The sequence below is a fragment of the Diaporthe batatas genome, assembly GCF_019321695.1.
Source record: "Diaporthe batatas strain CRI 302-4 chromosome Unknown Contig00011, whole genome shotgun sequence".
Taxonomy (NCBI): domain Eukaryota; kingdom Fungi; phylum Ascomycota; class Sordariomycetes; order Diaporthales; family Diaporthaceae; genus Diaporthe; species Diaporthe batatas.
This window is the reverse complement of record NW_025408558.1, coordinates 59044-81641: the sequence shown is the minus strand read 5'-3', so window position 1 is coordinate 81641 and position 22598 is coordinate 59044. Positions and strand designations below refer to the sequence as shown.

At 44.2% G+C, this 22598-nt stretch overlaps 6 protein-coding genes across 6 annotated transcripts; 5 read left to right on the top strand and 1 right to left on the bottom strand.

Annotated features, from left to right (window-relative positions):
* Nucleotides 1-1215: 1215 nt before the first annotated feature.
* Nucleotides 1216-5003, bottom strand: KVR01_009362 (uncharacterized protein). Its single transcript, XM_044789657.1, has 4 exons — nucleotides 4346-5003; nucleotides 4218-4276; nucleotides 4001-4119; nucleotides 1216-3929 (listed from the first exon to the last, which is right to left on the bottom strand). The coding sequence occupies exons 1-4, from the start codon at nucleotides 4497-4499 to the stop codon at nucleotides 3635-3637; spliced, it is 627 nt and encodes a 208-aa protein (XP_044641864.1). The 5' UTR covers nucleotides 4500-5003; the 3' UTR covers nucleotides 1216-3634.
* KVR01_009625 (uncharacterized protein) lies at nucleotides 1779-3395 on the top strand (the record flags this gene model as incomplete). Its single annotated transcript, XM_044790726.1, has 2 exons — nucleotides 1779-2142; nucleotides 2218-3395. The coding sequence occupies 2 exons, from the start codon at nucleotides 1779-1781 to the stop codon at nucleotides 3393-3395; spliced, it is 1542 nt and encodes a 513-aa protein (XP_044642127.1).
* A 359-nt stretch (nucleotides 5004-5362) lies between the features above and the next one.
* KVR01_009572 (uncharacterized protein) lies at nucleotides 5363-8646 on the top strand. Its single transcript, XM_044783778.1, has 4 exons — nucleotides 5363-5760; nucleotides 5821-5848; nucleotides 6022-8269; nucleotides 8341-8646. The coding sequence occupies exons 1-4, from the start codon at nucleotides 5594-5596 to the stop codon at nucleotides 8553-8555; spliced, it is 2658 nt and encodes an 885-aa protein (XP_044642074.1). The 5' UTR covers nucleotides 5363-5593; the 3' UTR covers nucleotides 8556-8646.
* Nucleotides 8647-11879: 3233 nt separating this feature from the next.
* Nucleotides 11880-13497, top strand: KVR01_009319 (uncharacterized protein; the record flags this gene model as incomplete). The annotated part of the gene is made up of 4 exons (XM_044794831.1): nucleotides 11880-12035; nucleotides 12197-12929; nucleotides 12987-13111; nucleotides 13396-13497. The coding sequence occupies 4 exons, from the start codon at nucleotides 11880-11882 to the stop codon at nucleotides 13495-13497; spliced, it is 1116 nt and encodes a 371-aa protein (XP_044641821.1).
* A 1455-nt stretch (nucleotides 13498-14952) lies between these two features.
* KVR01_009457 (uncharacterized protein) lies at nucleotides 14953-18779 on the top strand. Its single transcript, XM_044785853.1, has 2 exons — nucleotides 14953-15707; nucleotides 15783-18779. Exons 1-2 carry the CDS (start codon nucleotides 15319-15321, stop codon nucleotides 17677-17679), a joined length of 2286 nt encoding a protein of 761 aa, XP_044641959.1. The 5' UTR covers nucleotides 14953-15318; the 3' UTR covers nucleotides 17680-18779.
* A 302-nt stretch (nucleotides 18780-19081) lies between these two features.
* On the top strand, nucleotides 19082-19802 carry KVR01_009131 (uncharacterized protein; the record flags this gene model as incomplete). Its single annotated transcript, XM_044794982.1, has 1 exon — nucleotides 19082-19802. Exon 1 carries the CDS (start codon nucleotides 19533-19535, stop codon nucleotides 19800-19802), a length of 270 nt encoding a protein of 89 aa, XP_044641633.1. The 5' UTR covers nucleotides 19082-19532.
* Between the last annotated feature and the right edge of the window lie 2796 nt (nucleotides 19803-22598).

Genomic DNA, 22598 nt, shown 5'->3' with positions numbered 1-22598 from the left:
ATTATTTTAATACTTTAAAAATATATTAATTATTTTAAATATTAATAACTTTATTTTTATTTATTTATTTAAATTTATTTTAATTATATAATAAACTTAATAGTTTTATATAATATTTATTAATATTTAATAAAATAATTTATAATTTATGAATAACTTTAAATTTTATTAAATTAATTTATATTTAACTTATTAAATATAATTAAAGTTATAATAATAAAATATAATTTTAAAATATATAAAATATATCTTTTATAATAAAAATATTATATTAAAAATTATATATTCTTTTAAAGATAATATTATTAAATAAAACTTTTAAAGCTTTATATAATAATATATTCTTTTAAAATTAAAGTATTATATAACTTTATTTATAAAGATTAAAAGTAGAGACTGTTTTATATTTTTAATTTTATAAAAATTAAATTTTATACTTTTATATTTACTCTCTTATTTTACTTTTAACTTTAAAATAAAATTATATATAAATATTAAATTTAAATTTACTTAAAGTTTATAATATAATTTTATAGTTAGTATTAATATATATAAAGTTATAAGTAATTAAAAGTAATATTTTAAATTATATTTCGTTTATTATAGTTTTAAATATAATTTAATATACTAATATAAGAAAATAATTTATAATAATAAATAATTTAATAAATTATTATAAAGTTATTATAAAAGTTTATGTAATAAATTTAATAAAATTAATTTTAAAAATGTTTTTATTTTATTTTCTAAAAATTTTATTTATTTATTTTAATTTATTAATAAAATTAAAAATATATAAATAACTTATAAAAATTATAATAATATTATATTTTTAATATAATAAAATAATAATATTAATTTTAAGTAAAAGTTATAAAATATATTTATATTAATTATTATTAATTAATATTATATAATTTTAAACTTTTAAAAATTAAAAAATATATATAAAAATATTTTATTATATTTATTATTATAAGTTTTATTTTAAAAATTAATTTTATTATATACTTTTTTTATAATCTTATTATTAATCTAAGTCTTAGAGTGAAAATGGTTAAAGGAGAGTAGTTAGTTAAATGTAGTGTGAACCTAGAGTGTGGAGGTTTGCAGACAGTGACTGCTGTGACCCACCCTACTGGTCCCAAGCTGGAGAAACTCTTCCCGGGCTGGGCACGCCAATGCCTTGGAAAATAGATGTCGGCCCGCATAGCCCTTGGTTAATTCCTTGGCCACTATATCTTGGTTCCGAAGCCTGGTAACATGGCAGATCCTCGGCATGCCCCGCCAGGTATGCCCGTCACCTTGCACAAGCAGACAGGGTGACGGCGTGGCGTTCGTCGTGTGCATAGCTTACTTGACCATTACGGATCTCGCCCGGCAAGTGTTCCCTACCCGGCTTGGCTGTACAATTTAGAAGACACATTTACAACAGAGCCAATCCGCCCTTCAACAACTCCTATAAGCTCGTTCAGAAGCGTCGACTTTTCGAGTTAGGTTCCGATCTGCGTTGCCCAGATGCACTCCGCAACACGAGCAAGAAAACTTAGACCGAGAGACAGGGGTGGTTGCGATGGTAGGAGGATGACCTTCGCGGATTCCACTGTTTTGATCTCCGGTCCGGTCCCGGGCCGGGCGGCCCAACATCATCAGTGGGCTCGGGTCTACCCGCATCTCGAGCTGTTGTTGTCCAACGGGACTGGATGATAATGTCTGCCTAACAACACTACGGTTGTGAAGCCCGCATACCCGCATTGTCCACCACATCTACGCTCAGAATGACGCGAACACCAGCCGCCCGAAAGCAAGGCTCACAGTCAAGCGTGGGAGGGAAAGAACAAGATGTAGGCCAACAAAGAAGACTACCCCTGGATTTCGGCAAGAGCCTCCGGGACAGCGACTTTCTCTTCGATCGGGACTATCGCAACTTGAACCACGCCTCCTTTGGGACGATCCCCGTGCACATTCAGAACAGGCTGCGGCATTACCAGAATCTCCACGAGCGCCGCCCTGACCAGTTCATCCGTTATGACTTCCCTGCACTCCTGGATGAGAACCGCGAGGCCGCTGCCAGACTCATAAATGCGCCCTATACAGATGAAGTCGTCTTCGTGGCTAATGCCACTGTCGGGCTCAACACAGGTCAGTCTCACGGCGGCCTGTTAGGCCCTTTACTGAAGGCCCTGAGCTGACGCCTCTTTGTCACACGCCCACAAGTCCTGCGCAACTTGTCCTGGTCTGATGACGGGCTGGACGAGATACTGCACTTTTCTACCATCTACGGCGGCATCAGCAAGACGGTAGACTATGTCGTCGACTCGACATACGGAAGGGTTTCTAGCAGGTCCGTCGAGCTGACATACCCCATATCGGACGAGGCCATCATCGCCAAGTTCAGGCACGCTGTCCAGGAAAGCCGCCAGCTCAAGAGACCTCGCGCCGCAGTCTTTGATGTCGTTTCCTCGGTGCCGGGTGTGTGTTTTCCCTATCAAGAAATGGTTCGTGTGTGCCGCGAGCTGGGAATTCTGTCGATAGTCGACGGTGCCCAAGGTATTGGCATGTTGGAGTTGGACATGACCACCCTGGACCCAGACTTCTTTGTATCGAACTGTCACAAGTGGCTCCTAGTGCCTCGCGGGTGTGCCGTGTTCTACGTGCCCCGTCGCAACCAGCACCTCATTCGCTCGACTGTGCCAACTTCGCATGGTTACATATCACCACCCGGCGCGACACCGAGAACGAATGCGCCTCCGCCAAGCGCGAAGAGCGTCTTTGTGAACGCCTTCGAGTATGTCGGTACTCTGGACAACTCTCCGTACTTGTGTGTCAAGGACGCTCTCGAGTTTCGTGAGAAGGTCCTGGGCGGGGAGGCGAGGATTCAGGAATACATGCGCTCACTGGCATCCGAAGGCGGAGCCAGCGTCTCGGAGAAGCTGAAGACGTGGGTTCTCGGGCGTGAGAACGGGAAGGACCGCCATGAGCATTGTGCGATGGTCAACGTCGCGATGCCGCTCGTTGTCGTGCCCATTGTTCACGGCTCCGCCAGCCCGGTGAACAGGGTAGATGAGGCCGAAGCAGGGCGGGCCGATGACCAGGATGCCGCAGCACAGCCAAAAACGCCGGGATCGGACACGCAACAGTCCCAAGCACGGAGGAGAGCCGAGGATATCGCAATCCCGCGCGAGGACGCCCAGAAGGCTTGGTCCTGGATGACAAAGGTCCTTGTGGATGACTACCAGACCTTCATCCCGCTGTTCTACCACGCGGGAAGGTTCTGGGCGCGCTTGAGCGCTCAAGTATACTTGGACATGGACGATTTCGAGTGGGCTGGCGACACGCTCAAGTTGCTATGTGAAAGGGTGGCGAGGCGGGAGTATGGCCATGACAGCCTCTGATCATGGCTATCTCAACATGTGGCATAGGTCATAAGGCCCGGGCAGGGATACGTCGTGGTGCCATAGCTAGGCGAGTTAGGACGAGGATGTGCTTATAGATTCAGCCGAGGGTGGTCCCCAGGCCGTGATATCGCGGCTGGCCATACAATGGAGTCTCCCTTGTTTCCCTGAGCAGCAACACAGTCATCCTCCTTGGCCCGCAGGCGAAAGACATGGGTGGGTGGGGCATTGGAGTCTTTCTACCACTTTGCCTCCTTACTGTTGACAAATGCCTTCAGGATGCCGACGATCTTGTCCAGGGCGCCAAGGTACTGCTGCATGAGCTCGTTTACCTTTGCCTCGTCGTCTCCCAGCTTCTTGTAGAAGTCGTTGCGAGCGGGGCAGGCGCTCATGGCGGCACTGAAGAGCGGCTTGACCACGAAGCTGTGGTGGGGCTTGAGGGTGTTTCCGTAGGCGTTGCGGAAGGAGGTGGCGAGCTCTTCCGTCTTGTTGTTGACATTGGCGTTGAGGGCGAGGCACATGAACTCGAGTCCTCTGTTTCCGGCCGAGGCTTGTGTCAGCAACGAGATGGACGGGCATGGGGGCGGCGGGAAGAAAAGACGCACCGGGTCAGCCATAAGAGACCCTCGGTTGCAACGTGCTTCTTGGACTTGAGCTCGTTGACGACGAGCTCCTGCAGGGTGGCGGACTCTGCGGCGGCCTCTGTGTAGCGCTGCTGTATTTTCTGGGGGAGGGGGTGGGGGGTTAGCACCGGGGTTAGCACCGGGGTTAGCACTGGGGCGTGTACCCGATTGGGACACGGGGAGAGGTTGCAGGGCGTACGGTGATGTTGCCGTTCATGTCGTTCTTGACGAGGGAGAAGGTGGTGGGGCCGAGGAGGTCTGGCAGGCGGGCTGCTGTTAGCTTCAGGGAGCGAGGATGGATGGGCTGGCGGTGGGGGGGGGTCGTGCCGAAGATGGGAGTCAGAGACTCAGCAGCCTCAATGAACTCCTTGGTGGCAATGGCATTGTTCTTGTCGGCGTCGACGGGGACGTCGACGAAGGAGCGCTTGAAGGTGTTGGCATCGAAGAAGGTACCACCGGGGGGGATGACGGGAGCAGACATGGTGGCGGCGGTTGTGGTGTTGAGTCGACGACGTCTTGGTTGGTTGTTAGGAGGAGGAGGAGGAGGAGGAGGAGGAGGAGGATGGGGGTGAGGAGGACACGAGACAAGAGATGTGGTTGAGATGTGTTGAGGTGTGTTGCGGTGTGTTGTCAATGCCCGGTGCGGGAGTTGTTAGAGCCACATGGCAGTTGTCCAGCTCGTCAATGCATTGGATGCTCGGAGTACGGAGTACTGTGTAGCTGGGCCATGCGCGTCCCGACTCGACACAGTTGGAGCTGCCCCTCCCCAATTTGGGGCCGGGGACTGTGTGCCCGTTGTGGAAGGTGGGGTCGTTAACATGGGCGGGCGTGGCGGCAGGTGAGGGGATGTTAGTCGCCCGAGACAGACGGTGAGGGTTGCGTCAAAGACGGCTGCCCCTGAATGCCCGGCTGCATTCCAAGGTTATCTGATCTGATCTGGTCCAACACATAATGGCGTGGGCGGTGCGCCGGTGCCGTAGCCGTGATGACGAGCGCCAAGGACAGGCACGAGCAGCCAGGTATCCAATGGGTCAGTTGTACTATGTAGTATATGTACCTCAGGTATAGCAGCAGCACTTGAGACCAGCCAACACTCGAGACCAGCACCAGCCTGGCACCGGCCCCTTGCTCAGGGCAGGCCGACGTCATCGCTTGCCTCGGCACCTACTGTGCTGGCCTGACATTTGACCTTGGTCTCGAGCTGGGCCCGAGAAGAAGAGAGGGAGAAAAACCCGGTTTCAGGCACGAGTGGTACAATATTCCAAGGCTGTTGTTACATGCACTACATTGCCTCTGCTACCGTGACAGGCTGACAGATGCCCCTGCCAATGCCCCCCCCCCCCAAAACTACGTCCAACACGCCCACGGCACGGCACGGCACGGCACGACACGACGAGGTAATCTGTCTGTCCATGACTGCACTGCTCTGCATCCAATTCGAGTTGGCAAATAGAACCCCCAGTCCTCTGAACCGCCTGCTACATATTATACGGGCAACCCGTCCACGCTTCTGCTCGCTCCCCATCAACCTTTGCATTTCCCCTTCCCCCTCCCCGCTCCGCCCCCGCCCTGGCCATGTCTCATCCTCATCAACCCCACGGCAACGGGGTCAAGCACGACAGCCATGATGATGATGATGGTGGCAGCCTCAAGGACAAGATCAAGCACCCCTTCCACGAGATCAAGGAGAAGCTCGAGGGCACTCACCTCCACAGCCTCAAGGTCGGCTTGATCCACAAGAAGTGCGCCTGCTCCCCTGTGCTCTCTTCCCCCTACTTGTGCTGACACGACACCATCCACAGACATCAGATTGGGAAATTTGCAAACTTGGTGCGCACCAAAAGTCCCCTTCTCTACCCTGCCCCACTGTGCCAACCAAGGAGAAAAAACTTTCCGAGCACCACTAGTAGTCTGCTTGGAGTTCTCTTGGCAAAAGTCGAAAAGACAAGAAAACGTAAGCAAGGCAATGAATGATTAACATTGACCAACCTCTCTGGAAATAGTTCAATCCCCAGCACCGTCATGACGAGGAGCATGAGAAGGCCTGCGATGAGAAGCGCACGAGGATATGCGAGTCTCACCGTTTCAAGTCCTTCTTCCCCGAGCGGGACGGCAACCTGATCAAGTGGTATGTGGACGGCCGAGACTACTTCTGGGCCGTGTCAGAGGCCCTGGAAAAGGCCAGGGAGGTCATCTACATAGAGGACTGGTGGCTGTCCCCTGAGCTGTTCATGCGCAGGCCTCCATATTACAACCAGGAGTTCAGGCTGGACCAGATCCTCAAGCGCCGCGCCGAGGCTGGTGTCCAGATCTACATCGTCGTCTATCGAGAGGTCGAGGCCGCCATAACCTGCAACTCGGCCCACACCAAGCATGCCCTACAGGCCCTGTGTCCCGAGGGCTCCCCCGGCTACGGCAACATCAGGATCATGCGCCATCCCGACCACAATGTTTTCGAGAATGCCGCCGACATGACCTTCTACTGGGCCCACCATGAAAAGTTCCTCGTAATCGACTACGAGATGGCTTTCATCGGAGGTCTGGACCTGTGCTTTGGCCGCTGGGACAACCATCAGCACCAGCTGTCCGACCTGCACCCCGAGGGCATCCAGCACGAGGTCTGGCCCGGCCAGGATTTCAACAACAACCGTGTCATGGACTTCAAGAACGTCGACGACTGGAAGCAGAACGAGGTCAGCAAGGCCGAATACGGCCGCATGCCATGGCACGACGTCGCCATGGGCCTGATCGGGCCCTGTGTCTACGATATCGCCGAGCACTTCGTCCTGCGCTGGAACTTTGTGAAGCGCGACAAGTACAAGCGTGACGAGCGTTTTGACTGGCTGGAATTACGGGGCCGCCAGGGCGAGGACGAGGACCTCGTCGGCGTGCAGCGGCCCAAGCATCCTGTCGGCGATTACGTGCTCCACCCTCCCTCTCCGATGGAAACCAAAAACCTCGACAACAGGGGCTCGATCCATGCTCAGGTCGTTCGCTCGAGTGCTGATTGGTCAAGCGGTATCCTGACGGACCACTCCATCCAGAACGCGTATTCGGATATCATACGCTCTGCAGAGCATTACGTATACATAGAGAACCAGTTCTTCATCACCGCCACCGGTGACCAGCAGGCTCCGATCCACAACACCGTCGGCCGCGCCATAGTGGATGCTGTCGTCCGTGCCGGAAAGGAGAACCGCAAGTTCCGCGTCATCATCATGATTCCTGCTATCCCAGGGTTCGCTGGCGATCTCCGCGATGACGCTGCTATCGGCACACGTGCCATCATGGACTATCAGTACAAGTCTATCTGCCGTGGTGAACATTCCATTTTCGAGCAGGTCCGCAAGGAGGGTGTGGACCCCACGCAGCACATCTTTCTCTTCAATCTTCGAAGCTACGACCGGATCAACGTGACCCCCGCGGTCAAGAAGCAGGAGGAACAGTCAGGTGTCAAGTACCAGGATGTCCAGCGTGCAGAGGCTGAGGAGATCATGGGGTCTGGCATCCACGGCTCGACGGATGTGCATGGCGAAGCGGATACCCACATGGACCAGAAGGGTATTGGCGGGTCCCTCAGGTCCCGTGCCGAGGAAAAGGCACGGCTCAAGGCCGAGGAGCAAAAGCCCGTGGGTGAGGAGCACAGCGAGGACGTGAAAAGGCGGTTTGCAGACGCTATGCAGGAGGGCCAGGGTGAGTCCAAGTCTTCCGCTAGTGTGGCCCATTGCGCCATGTCAAACACAGGCAAGCTCCTTGGCGAGGCCTGGGAGGGCGACGAGGAAGATGAGGTCAACAACTGGATCCAGGAGGAACTATACATCCACGCCAAGCTCCTCATTGTGGACGACCGCATCGTGGTGTGCGGGTCGAGCAACCTCAATGACCGCAGCCAGCTGGGATATCACGACAGCGAGCTCAGCATCGTCATGGAGGACACAAACCGCATCCCATCCGTCATGGACGGTAAGGACTTCGAGGCGGGGTATCACGCGGCAACGCTGCGGAGATATCTGTGGAGGGAGCACCTGGGGCTCCTACCACCGCAAATCAATGACGCGACCGACGATCTGAACGCACGACCACCGGGCGAGGACACAATGAACGACATCTGGGACCAGGGTGAAGCAGCCGAGAGCTACAAGTTCGTCGAGGATCCCTTGAGCGATAAGCTTTGGGAGATGTGGACGGAGCGGGCAACGGTGAACACCAAGATCTTCCAGCAACTCTTCCATGCTGATCCTGATGACCACGGTAAACCTGACCCTTAATAAATTAACAACCCGTTGAAACACACACGGTGGCAAAAGCTAACTCGCAGGCAGTCAAAACATTTGAGGACTATGATCTTTTCTTGCCACCAAAGGGTGTCAAAGCGGGCCACATCTTCGACCGGATGCAGGACCCTATTGAGATACGCAAGAAGTTGGACAAGGTCAAGGGACATCTTGTATGGATGCCCCTGCAGTTTTTGAAGGATGCAAACATGGCAGAGACCGGGCTGCAAGTGAATCAGATCACGGAAAGTGTTTATACCTAGTCACAAGTGTGCTATAAGGTAATATTATTAGTTGAGTGTTGATAAAATAATGTCTTAATAGTTTTAATAAATTATTAATTATAAATTTTTATATATAGTTCTACTTTCTCTTTATATATATTTAAAAATATATATATTACTTTTATATAATAATAAGTATTTAAAATTTAATATTTAAAAAGAATATAATATTAATAATAATATTTATAATATAATAAATATTTATAATTTTAATTTAATAATATATAAATTATAAATTATTTATATTATTTTAATTTTATTATTAAATTATAAATAAATAATTAAAGTTTTAAAAATAAAATATAATATATTTTTAAAAATTAATTTAATTAAATTTATTATATAAAACTTTTATAATAACTTTATAATTATTTATAATATTATTTATTATTAAAAATATCTTTTATATTAATATATTAAATTATATTAATTTAAATTAATATTATTAATTTTAATATAAATTAATTTATTAAAAATTAAAATTATTATAAATTATAAACTATTTAATTTTAATATTATTAAATATTATATATAAAGTTATTATATAATTTAAATATAAATTAATTAAAATAAATAAAGATAAAACTATTTTTTTAATTAAAGTTTTAACTTTACTTTATAAATAAATATTTATTTAATAAACTTAAAAGACTATTAACTTTATTATATTATAAATAAAGTAATTATATTTTATTATTATATATAATATTTAAATTTATAGTTTTAATAATTTTATTATAATTAAAAATAACTATTAATAATTAAATTTATAATTATATAAAAATAAATCTTTATTTTAAAGAAAAGTTATTAATATTTAAAATAATTAATATATTTTAAAAATTAAAAATTATAAACTTAATTTAAAAAAATTAAAATTTATAAAAATTTTAAACTTAAACTTAAAATTTTAATTTAAAGTTTATATTTATAAAAATAAAAACTTTAAACTTAAATTTAAAATTCTTATAAATTTTAATTTCCTTTAAATTAAACTTATAATTCCTTAACTTTTTAAAAATATATTAATTATTTTAAATATTAATAACTTTTAAAGTAAAGATTTACCTTTATATAATTATAAATTTAATTATTAATAATTATTTTTTATTTATAAGTTATTAAAATTATAAATTTAAAATAATAATAAAGTATAATTACTTTAATTAATTATTTTTAATTTAATAATATAATAAATTAAATAATTACTTTTAAATAGTTTTATTTATAATATAATAAAACTAATAGTCTTTTAAATTTACTAAATAAATATTTATTTAAATAAAGTTAAAACTTTTAAAGAAATAATAGCTTTATTTTTATTTATTTTAATTAATTTATTTAAATTATATAATAAATTTAATACTTATATATAATACTTATTAATATTAAATTAAATAATTTATAATTTATAATAATTTTAATCTTTAATAAATATATATTTTATTATTATAAAGAAATATTAAAAATACTCTCTTTTAAATTAATTAATATAATTAATTTATATTAAAGTTAATAATATTAATTTAAATTAATATAACTTAATATATTAATATAAAAATATATTTTTAATAATAAATAATATTATAAATATAAATTATAAAGTTATTATAAAAGTTTTATATAATAAACTTAATTAAATTAATTTTTAAAAATATATTATATTTTATTTCTTTAAGATTTTATTTATTTATTTTTAACTTAATAATAAAATTAAAAATATTAATAATTTATAAAAATAAAAACTTTTATATAACTTAAAAAAGATTTAAATTAAATTAAATTAAATTATTATAAAAGAATTAATTAAATAAAAATTAATTAAAAATTATAATTATAAATCTTTTAACTTTATATTAAAAGAAATTTAATAATATATATATAAAATTAAATAATATTAATTAAAATTATAAATAAAAATAAATTATAAATAAGTTATTATAAAAATTAAATAATAAAATTAAACTTTAAATTAATTATTATATAAATATATTATATTAAAAGAATTTTAATTAAAAATTTATATATATATATATATATATATATTTTAATAATATATTTATTAAAATTATAAAGTTTAATATTATAACCTTTATTTAAATATATAATTATTAATTTTAAAAAAGTTTAAAAAATAAATTTATAATATATTTTTAAAAGACTTTATAATAAAATATTAAAATCTTTAAAATAAATTTTAAAAATAAATTATAAAAACTAAAAGAAAATATAATAAATTTATTTAATTAAAAATATATAATAAAAATTAAAAATTAAAGTTTTTATAAAAACTATAAAAATATATAAAGAGTTATTAAAACTTAATACATAAATTTTAAAATAAAAATAAATAATTATATAATATTAAAAAAAAATATAATATAATTAAAGTTTTTTAATTTTTATATTTAAAAGAAAGATAATTAAATATATAATTTATTACTTTATAAAATAATATTAACAATATTAATAATATTAATAATATTAATAATATTAATATAATTAATATAATTAATAATATTAATATAATTAAATATAAAATATAAACTTTATAAATATTAATAATTTATTTTTTTTCTACTATTAGTTAAAATATTTCTTTAATATTAAAGTTAATACTAAGTATTAATATATTAGACTAATATAAATTCCTCCTTGGCCGGAAACTATACTGGGGGCGTGTGGGCCCGTATGCAGCATTGTGTGATCTCATTGACAACAACCCTCCAACCAGCTCTATTGGTGCCGAGCCTAGTGGCGGCATTGCGTGATATTGTCCCATGATAGCAACATGGAAGCACCCACTCACAGTACACAAGTCCCTGGGCTTGATGCGAGAGCCGGCTGGGCATCCACGACCGTGGGCCCGTAGGGAGTATCTACTATCTACAGCCGGATGGAAAATATGGATTCAAGACCAAGATAGCATGCATGCATTCGAGGTGTAGCCACATCTTATTGTCAATTGAGGCACAAGACCGCCCGCCGAGAAGAACTTTGGCGCTGGAAAGGATGTGGGTTCTGCTGCAGTAGACTGAATGCTCAAACGATGTCGGAGACCTGCTCTCGGCCACTTGGGAGAGAGCCAGCTCGCGCAATCTGCCTCTTCGATGGTGATGGCCAACACCCCGCATGGGGTCATCAACCTGCCCTGCTCGATATATATAAAGGCGGCTCTTCCCACCCCCACCCCCCACAGAACTCCCTAACAGATCACCCTGCCAGAAAGGGGGGGAAAAGATATTTTGATTTCCAAACGGACTACGGTACAAAGACAAAAGTAGTACATTGATAATCGCAGACATGGCTCCATCCGCCACCGAAACTGTCACGGTCACCCAGCCGCCACTAAAGCTGCACTCTACGACTTCCGGCACGGGTGACTACAAGCAACTGCAAGCCCACCACGTCGATAGGGACGCCGAGGAAGGCAGGAAGGCAGGTATCAAAGGTGCTAAGGTGAGGGGTTCGCATCAGACCTAGTCTTGCCTCGAGCTTGTTTTGAAATGCTTTTCCAACAGTGTTGGTTGGCATAGCACCGTGCCCAACGTGGCAGGCGGGTGCGCAGCGTTTCATACAAGCTAGCTGACGCTGACCATGTTTCTCCTAATGATGAGTAGTATGCCAACTACCTTCCCACATGGGAACCTAGCCAGCGGTACCCTCCCCTGACTCCATTTGAGCACTACGAACATGGAAAGGATGCAGACACCTCCTTCAAGGACCTCCTCCCAGTGGACTCACAGGTTGTCGACCTAACGCCGACCATCGGGACCGAAGTCCGCGGCGTCCAGCTCTCCAAGCTCTCGAGCGCGGGCAAGGACCAGCTGGCCCGCTTCGTGGCAGAGCGCAAGGTCGTTGCCTTCCGTGGGCAGGATTTTGCCGACCTGCCTATCGAGGAGGCTCTGGAGTGGGGCGGGTACTTTGGGCGACACCATATCCACCCCACGTCCGGCTCGCCCGCCGGACATCCTGAGGTCCATCTCGTCCACCGGGCCGAAGGTGACAAGAGCCACGAGGCGTTCTTCGAGACACGCACGAGTTCAGTCGCCTGGCACTCGGACGTCTCGTACGAGGCGCAGCCACCAGGCACGACGTTCTTGTACATACTGGACAAGCCGGAGACGGGAGGCGACACCCTCTTCGTAGATGCCGTAGAGGCCTACAACCGACTGAGCCCCCTGTTCCAAGAGCGGCTGCACGGACTACAGGCGGTGCACTCTGGCATCGAGCAGGTGAACGCTGCCGTGTCTAGGGGCAGCATCAAGAGAAGAGAGCCGGTGTACCATTCTCACCCTATTGTGAGAACGCATCCGGCGACAAGAGAAAAGGCACTGTATATCAACCCGCAGTGTGAGTGGCCCTTCCCAACCCGGGGACACACGAGGACTGTACTGATGCGGAGAGCAGTCACACGAGAGATCGTTGGGCTCAAGAAGGAGGAGTCGGATGCACTCCTGAAGTTCCTGTATGACCACCTGGCCTACGGGGCTGACTTCCAGGCGAGGGTCAAATGGGAGGAGGGCACTGTTGTCGTGTGGGACAACAGAGTGACTCAACATTCTGCGTTGGTGGACTGGAAGAACGGACAGAGGAGGCATTTGGCTAGGATCACTCCCCAGGCGGAACGTCCGTTTGAGACGCCCTTCAACGCGTGAGGTCGTCTTTTTTTTTCTTTTTTTTTTTATTATTAGCAGAGTGCCTCCCTTTTTTCCAATGTTACTTGACGCCGAAAGTCCATCATACGGAGCCCTAGGTCGTCCAACCGCATCCGTGACCACCTGTCTCTGAAGCTGTCGGCTGTTCTGTTCAAGCTCAGATGGACGGGACCGAGAGGGCTGCGCTCGACGTGTCCTGGCTTTCCGGGCCGGCCGGACTTGCTCCCTTGGCACCCGGTTGGTCCGGAGATGGGCGCCTGTGACCCCGCTGGGGCTTGGACCTGCCACGGCGTGCCCTCAAGCGGCGTTGGAAATATGTCTCCGGGCCGCTGTCCGAGTCATCATTTGACTCAGCAGGCTGGGCAGCGGCGGTTCTGGATGCGCGACCGACTGAGGTGAGCTGTTGTAGGGGTCCTCCCAACGCCGGCGCTGAAGCCAAATGTTTGGCCTGCTGTGTCCGGTCGGACGTGGTCGAGTATCTGTCACAAGCATCCGCGTTGCCATGGCGATCTGACTGGGAACGGGCCCGCTCTGGAGTCAGGTCACGTCCCGCGGCAGCCGGTTCAGGGATTCCTCGTGGCCGCTCTCGAGTTTGAGCGGACGTGGCGAAGGGGATGGGCCGGGCCGATGGAGTGCCAGCGCGGGTGGCACGACTTGTCGGCTGACTGCTCGAGCTCAGGGAAGCGGCACGTGCCTCTGCGTTTGAGTTTGCGATGTCTGTCAATGGCTGCACCGTCTTCCGGGGGCTGTCTAACAGGCTGGCCAGATGAGTCCGTTGCCTACGAGGGTGGATCTGGGATCGGCCAGTGGCTGTGGCTGAGGCTGGGTCTGAGGCATTCAAATGCAGACTGGCCACGGCAATAGCTTGGCGTTGGGAGGCGGCCAAGGTAGAGGCAGCCTGGCGCCGCACCACATCAAGAGTCGGAGGGCGTGTGACGGGCCGGGGGAGATGCTGGATGGCCGGATCTCGCCTCTTGGCCTCGTTCTTCAGACGACGGTACTGGGCGGCATGGAGATGTGCGGTAAAGCGCGAGGCAACCGAGTAGAACTCGTCCTCGACCATGCGCCAGCGGTCATCATTGTCAAAGCCTTGAACCATGAAACTGTGCGGGAGTCAGCTTGAACGGATGGCGTGAGGGAGAGGCAGGCTGACCTCTCGGGAAGTGGAGCTTCAGAGGGGCGGGGAGGGCTTGAGGGAGGCGAGGCGGAGCCGTCTGTGCGGGAGGGCCCAGGGCTGGGTGCGGGCGAGCGTGGTGGTACGGCGGCAGGCTTCGGGCGGGAGAGAGAGGTGCCTTGGGGTGGTGAGGCGGTTCTTGTCGGATGTAGAGAGGTCGGTGGTTTCGGGGTGGGATGGTGGCCCGCGGGTTTCCAGGGCAGCGTCCTGCCCATTGTGGCAGCGACCTCGAGCGATAGGACGGGTGCTGATCAGATCAAGAGCCGGGACGACGACAACGGGCGAACAAGGCGGCAGGCAGGCAGGCAGGCAGCCCGATTCAGAAAGCCTCAGGTCCGTTTGAAGACGTTGTGGGGTGGTCGGGGGACGCAGCTGCCTTCCGGTCCAGAAATAGCTGCAGCCCAGATGCGCAGGTACATGGGTACATGGGTACATGGGTACATGGGTACATGGGTACCCGGGTACCCAGGTATCTAGCCTGCTAGCCTGCCCGGCAGGGGCGATAAGGTTTTGAGCCTCCATGTTGCACCATCACAGTCAGACAGTCAACCGCTCCCTCCTGACTGCCTGACACACCCACACACCCACCCAGCCACCCGCGCCTCTGTGATCCCTGCCGAGGATCCGGGAGCGGAACATTGGAACATTGGAACATTGGCCTCGCCTGGCATGGTGGCATGGCTGCCGTCAGATCTGGGCCGGTCCAGATCTGGTGGTCTTGTGTCTCGCCAGCCCAGAGATAGATTACCCCCACACCCCCCAGGCCGCGCCTTCTCCTCCCCCCCTCTGGCCTCCGCGATGCTTCTCGTCCGCTGAGCCATGGTCAAGAGGAGACCAGCCAGCCAGCAAGCCAAGCCAGCCAGCCAGCCAGCCAGCCCTCCGCCTGACAACCTCGACACACCCCGACCACATGGACCACATGGACCTCCTTCGGGACAAATACCATGCCTCCGAGGCGAGCACCTGCTCCAGCCCCGACGCTGGCCCGGGACCGGGACCGGGACCGGGGGCGGGGGCGGGGGCCGGAGCTGGGGCCGGAGCCGGAGCCGGCGCCGGCCAGCCACACGCCGCTCACTCGTCGCAAGCCACCCGCCCCCGCGCCGACCGTCCGTGTGACACGTGCCGCAAGAGGAAGTCGAGATGTGTCAAGGAGCCCGGCCAGGACAAGTGTGTCCTGTGCTCCTTCCACCGCCGTGCCTGCACATATCTCGACGAGCCTCAGCGGAGGAAGAGGCCCAAGGCTGACGGCCTGGCAAGCATCTCCTCGGACCCAGAGCACCGCAGGCAGAGCTCCGACCTGTGAGTTGTGCAGCCGACCGCCCCGAGCCCATTGGCACAGCTGCTGACAGGCCATCTTGCGTGTGCGCGCCCCAGTTCCTCCAGGAAAAAGCCGAGGTCCGCCACCTCCACCTCCACCTCGAGGGATGACTCTCACGCTGCGAGCCCCTGCAGTGCGAGGTCACTTCTTGACTCCACGCTGGGGCTCCACGGCACCACGCATTTCAGGTACATCGGCCCCAGCTCCGTCTACGAGGCCCGGCTCCTGGACCTCTTCCTGCACGGCCTCGCCGACCATGGCCCTGACGACGCTGCCCCCAAGTCCCGCCGCGCCGACCACGCCACCACCTTTCTGTCGCGCCCAGACTCAAAGTCTCTCTTTAGCCCCGACGACGACGACGACCTGGAGTACGTCGAGTCGCTCGTCCGCCCCCACGGCCCGGCACTGGTCAGCCTCTACTTCCGGACGGTCCACCCCAGCTTCCCCGTCATCCACAAGGCCGTCTGGCTCGACAAGTATGCCCGCTCCTACAAGGAATTCTCCCCGCCCCAGCTCGCCGCCTTCTACCTCCTCGCCATGGACTGGTGGGAGTACGACCCCGAGCTGTCGCCCAGGGACAAGCCCGACGCCGCCGCCCTGCTCAAGGTCGCCATGACGGCCCTGGCCGCCGTCATCCACCGCCCAAAGCTCTCCACCGTCCAGGCAGGCCTGCTGCTGCTGCAGAGGTCGGGTGGCGACTCGTGGGTGCTGACCAGCCAGGTGGTCGCGCTCGCCGAGGAGCTCGGCCTGCACGTCGACTGCTCCACGTGGAACATCCCGGACTGGGAAAAGGGGCTGAGGAGGAGGCTGGCCTGGGCCGTTTTCATGCTGGACAAGTGGGGCGCCTTCACCCACGGTCGTCCGTCGCACATCACACCGGGCTCCTGGCGCATCTCCCAGCTGTCGCTCGACGACTTTCCAGAATCGGCTGCCGACGACGACGCCAAGGACGGGAGCACCGACGTCGAGACCGGGCGGCAGGTCTTTATCCACCTCACGCACCTCACCGGGATAATGGCAGAGACCCTCGAGGCCCTGTACGGCCCGAACCAGATGCGCATGGAGAGCGTCTACGCCCAGCACGGGGTGCAGGGCCTGATGAATGCGGTGAAGCCCATGGTCAGGCGGCTCGAGGCATGGGCCGAGGAGGTTCCCCCGGGCCTGGAGATGGACTCGACCAGGCCGAGGAGGCTCTGCTCCAACGGCAACCTCCACCTGTCGTGCTTCGCCACCGAGATCATGATCTACCGCTTCATCCTGCGCCGTGTGACCCCCGAGACCCCACCCGCAGTGCGGGAGGTCGCCCGCGAGGCAGGCAAGGCGTGCCTCGACAAGGCCATGAGCTTTGTCGAGTGTCTCCGCCCCGAGCACCTGCAGGCCTTTTGGTGGTCCGCGGCACCAAAGTCCCTGGCCCTCATCAGGTCATTCGGCGGGCTCCTGTGGGCAACCAGCGGCACCGAGATGGAGGCCGGGTTCTACCGCCAGAAGCTGGTCGACTTCCAGTGGAGCTTAAAGGTGCGGTCTAGAGGCGTCGGCTTCCTCACTGCCGCCATACGCGAGGTGGAGGATTCCCTGGACGATCCCGATATGGCCCACTCGCCAGTCGCATGGGGTGGCAAATCACTGCATTACTCTTTGGGGGAGATGAGCGCCGCAGAGATGCCGCCCCACTCGCAGGTGCACCCGCTTCCTCGACACAACCTTGCCCGTACGAACGGCCCTTTGCCCACCCCACCGCAGATCTCGCCTGTTGAGCAGGCCACTCCGCGGGTTGCGCCCTTTGACCCGGCCATGTACGAGCAAGCCCAGCTGGGACACGGCCAGCTGGATCCGTCGGCACTCAGCTTCAGCATCATGGATCTTGACCCTGCCGCGAGACAAGTGTACATGGACATGACCGGGCTGACCGGGCAGGCTCTCTTCTACACGGACATGCCCATGTCTAATCCGTGACGGTTACAGTCCCCGGGGTATCTGAAGGCGGCGGCAAGGTCGACTTGGCTACTGTGCACATGATACCTCGGGAACGAGCCCAGTGGCACCCGCTCGAGTCTGCTATGAGAGAACGCCTCACTGGATCGCATCTCGTGCCTAGCACAAGGAAGCAAGCGGCAGGCTGGTTTTAGAAAGTCTCTCAAAACTTCCTCCGTCACGCCACATCGCCCTCGCCACCACCCCTGGATCGCCATGTGATGCTGCCAGGTGCTTTCATCACAGACGTGCCTGGGCGTTGTACGTCTTCTGCATCTTCTTGTACATTCTCACTCCCAGTAGCTGGTCTCTACTGGGAAATAGTGCGGTAGTTGGCGTGGGGCGTTCACGTCCGGGGTTTGAACTGGGTAGTTCTTAAAACGCCCGCTGGTCGCGGCAAGCATTAGCCTTTGCCTTGTTGTTTCCTTTTCTACAACAAGTTTCAAAGTGCACATTGAAGCGCTCTAGACAAGTGTGTCTGTAGCAATATTGTCAAGCTATCGGCTCCACTCTCTGGTCCATCGCCTCGTGATTAACCTGTTGAGAGATTGGCAAGGTCTCACGCCTAAGTAGTCTGTGACGACCTGGTCCGTCAAAGACCACCGCATGCATTCTGTCTCCTCATCACTCGACATCATAGCCACGAAAGACTGCCGGTATTAAAGCAGCAGACTGCCACAAACATACACTCTGGTGTTACCAAGAGTTCTTATTCTGTAGACAGGGCTCACCGGAATGTAGCCGAGAAGGGGATTGACTACGTGCCTCTCCCCCAATCACACCTCACCACCCAACTCAAAAGTTATATCTGGTAAGATGGTGGGAATTCCATTGATTACTGGCGCAACAGACCGCTCGGCCAAAAGACCATAATAACCAATTCAAAGCAATTAGTTATTCCAGCAGTTTATAAGCTCAGTCACAGGCTTTAGCACTGGACCGTCACATCTGGTTTCGCTCCTATTCCGCATACATCCGGAGACATACATGGCGTCTCAAACTAAAACATTTAAAGTTATGTTATAAGATATATATAAGAGTTAATATAATTTAACCCACTTTGGGATAAATCAGTAATTAAATAGATGGGGTGTTATATGGCTTGAAGGGGAGAAGATGTGTTGTCGTAAAAGCCCTAGATTCATTTAAAGTCTTTGACTAAAATTCTGCCCTCACGTGCGAAGCAAAAGCAATGAAGGAGGCAACACAGAAAGCTCAAGTGCTTACGACTACAGCCGGAATCAAGGCTAGGCAATTTGCAACGCTCGATTGACTGTGCGCGCTTCGCCACTCGCCGATTTCACTTCAGGCAGGCGGCACGCATCTCCCGAGGGTGACAAATATTGTTGAGGAGCCAAAGTGAAGCCCGGTTGGCCTGGTTGTGGACGCAGACGTCAACTCGGCAGTTTTCTGCCCATCAAAGTCCAGTTGATTTCCAGCTTCCCGAGGTTCCATAATTACAATTGAATGATATGGCTGAAAAGGGCAGTTTTTGAGTCAAGTTGCCCGTGCGCCGAAATGGTGGCAACCCGAAACACCGGCCCCTGAACCCCTTGCGAGACACCCATCAATGATCTCAAACGGCCAAGTCGGCAAATACGCCAGGGGCGCCACCATCCAAGGCGCCTTCTCTCCTTCCGGACCTCGTGCGATGACGACCGTCGTGTCCACGGATGCATGAAAGGGATAGCAATTGATCGCCGTCATCACATGAGAACTTCCGCTCCGGCAGATTCAAAAGCCACCACCACTCTTGTCGCAATTGTATTATCCACAACACCTAGCAGCGCCCTCGCCAATACTCGATTTCCTCCAGCTCTACCTCCCAGCCAGCCATGAAAACCCCGGCCGCTGTTGTCGTCGTCATACTCAGCGGCCTGGCCACGGGAGCCGAGGTCAGGGGTCGCCAGAGCGTCAACATCTGCCGGGCCGTACAGACCCAAAACGGCTGCATCCAGTCTGCCTCCTTCAGCTCTCCAATCTTCTTTACCTGCGTCAACGGTCAGCAGACACTCTTTACCTGCGACGGGGGCTGTCGTCAACAGAATGCTGCCAACTTGCCGACCTGCGACAATGGGAAGCTGTTCAACGGCACGATAGATTGAAATGCAGACGCATGTCAGTCCGTGAACGCCGCAAGTGATATGGCGCATTCCGGATTTGTGGCCCGTGGCGTCATGTTTGAAGTTCGCCATATACGATAGAACAGAAAAAACATCAGGTGGATTCAATGATAGATGGATGTTGGGCGGGCGGGGGGAAGACTGCAGCCTTGGAACCCAAACAGCGCGAACCATCACGTCCTTAATGTTACCTACCATTCTATCACAGGCATGATTCTAGTGACTACAGGTTCTTGTCCGCCCTCGCAGTCCTTCAAATCGGCAGAGCTGGTTTTCTGCGGTGGGAGGGGATTCAAAGAAGACCTTAAGGACTCCATTTAGCTCGATACTGCAGGCTGCGCCTGATGGTCCTTCACGTTTTGTGTCCAGCCCCCTCCTCCTCTCCGGACAGTATACTCACACATGGTCGTAATTAGAGGCTATATAGTACTTAGGGCTTCAGCTATACTATATTTTTCCTTTATACTATATAACTACTCATTTCTTCCCTAATAGTTTAAAACTTATATATAAAGTCTTTAATAGCTTTATATATATCTTTATAATTCTTTTAAAAAAAAACTTTAAATCTATTCTTTCCTTTATTTTTATTATACTTTTTTATATTATTAAAAAGTTAATAGTTATTAATAATAAAAATATAAACTTAAAGAAGAATAAGTTTATTATATTTTTTTATTTTTTATAAATTATTTTAAAACTCTTTTAAAAGTTTTAATACTTTATTATAAAAGTTTTAAAAATAATATATTATAAATTATTTCTTTATTTTAAATTCTTTTAAAGTTAATAATTATATATTTAAATAAAAGTTATAATACTTATTTAATAAAGGTTTTATTATATATATATATATATATATATAGTTTTACTTTTATTTTATATATATTTAAGGATATATATATATATATATATTTAAAGGAATAATTTTAATTAAACTTCTTTTAATATAATTTATTTATATAATAATTATTTTTAAAATTTAATTTTATTATATAATTCCTTTATAATAATTAAACTATAAGTTATTTTATTTATAATTAATATTATTATTAAATTTTAAATACTTATTATTATATAAAGATATTATATATATCTTTAAATATATATAAAATAAAAATAAAACTATATAATACTTAATATATTAATTATATTTAAAGTTTATATTAATTAAAGTACTTTATTAAAATTATAATATATTATACTTATTAAATTAAGTATAATATAATATAAATAAATATATTTATTATATTTATTATATTAAAAGTTTTAATATTTAAATATAAATTATTTATATTTTTAAAAATATAAAATTAAAAAATAAAAATTATGTATTTTTATTAATTTTTATTTAATTATTTTATTATATTATAATTTAATTTAATATATTTTAATATTTTTAATTTTATAAATGTTTTTAATTTTATAAATATTTTTAATTTTATAAATATAAATTTCCTTTTAAATATAAAGTTAAAAGATTTATAATTATAATTTTATAATTAGTTTTTATTTAATTATATTATATTATTATAATTTTATTTAATTTTATCTAAACTTTTTTAAATTTTTTAATATTTTTCTTTAAAAAGTTAAATTTAAAAGGAAGCTTTTAAGTTTAAATTTAAAATTTTTATAAATCTTAATTTCTTTTAAATTAGATTTATAATCTTTTAACTTTTAAAAATATATTAATTATTTTAAATATTAATAACTTTTTTAAAATAAAGATCTACTTTTATATAAGTATAAACTTAATTATTAATAATTATTTTTTTATAAAGTTATTAAAATTATAAACTTAAATAATAAGATATAATTATTTTATTTAAAGATTATCTTTTAATTTAATAAATTATATAATAAGTTTAATAACTACTTTAAAGTAATTTTATTTTTTAAAATTTATTAAATAAATATTTGTTTAAATAAAATTAAAACCTTTAAAAATAATAGTTTTATTTTTACCTATTTTAATTAATATATATTTATTTAAGTTATATAATAACTTTATATATAATATTTAATAATATCAAAATTAAATAGTTTATAATTTATAATAATTTTAACTTTTAATAAATTAATTTATATTAAAACTAATAATATTAATTTAAATTAATTAAATATAATTTAATATATTAATATAAAAGAATATTTTTAATAATAAATAATATTATAAATATAATAAATTATAAAGTTATTATAAGAAATTCTATATAATAAACTTAATTAAATTAATTTTAAAATATATTATATTTTATTCTTTTAAAACTTTAATTATTTATTTTTAATTTAATAATAAAATTAAAAATATAAATAATTTATAAATATAAATTTAATATTAAAAGTTTTAAATTTAAAAGTTTTATAAATTTAAATATATTTAAAATTAAATTTATAACTTTTAATATTTATATATAATATTTATATATAATATTTATATATAATATTTATATATAATATTTATTAATATTAAATTAATTTATAACTTATTATAATTTTAATTTTTAATAAATTAATAATTTTAATTAAAATTAATTTAATATAATTTAATATATTAATATAAAAATACTTTTAATAATAAATATTATTATAATTATTATAAATTATAAAATTATTATAAAAGTTTTATATAATAAATTGAATTTTTAAAAATATAAAGTTAAAATAATCTTTATTTAAGTATTTTATTATATTATAATTTAATTTAACTTTATTTAAATCTTTTAAAATATATTTAATATTTTTATTAAAGAAATTAAATTAAAATTAAAATTT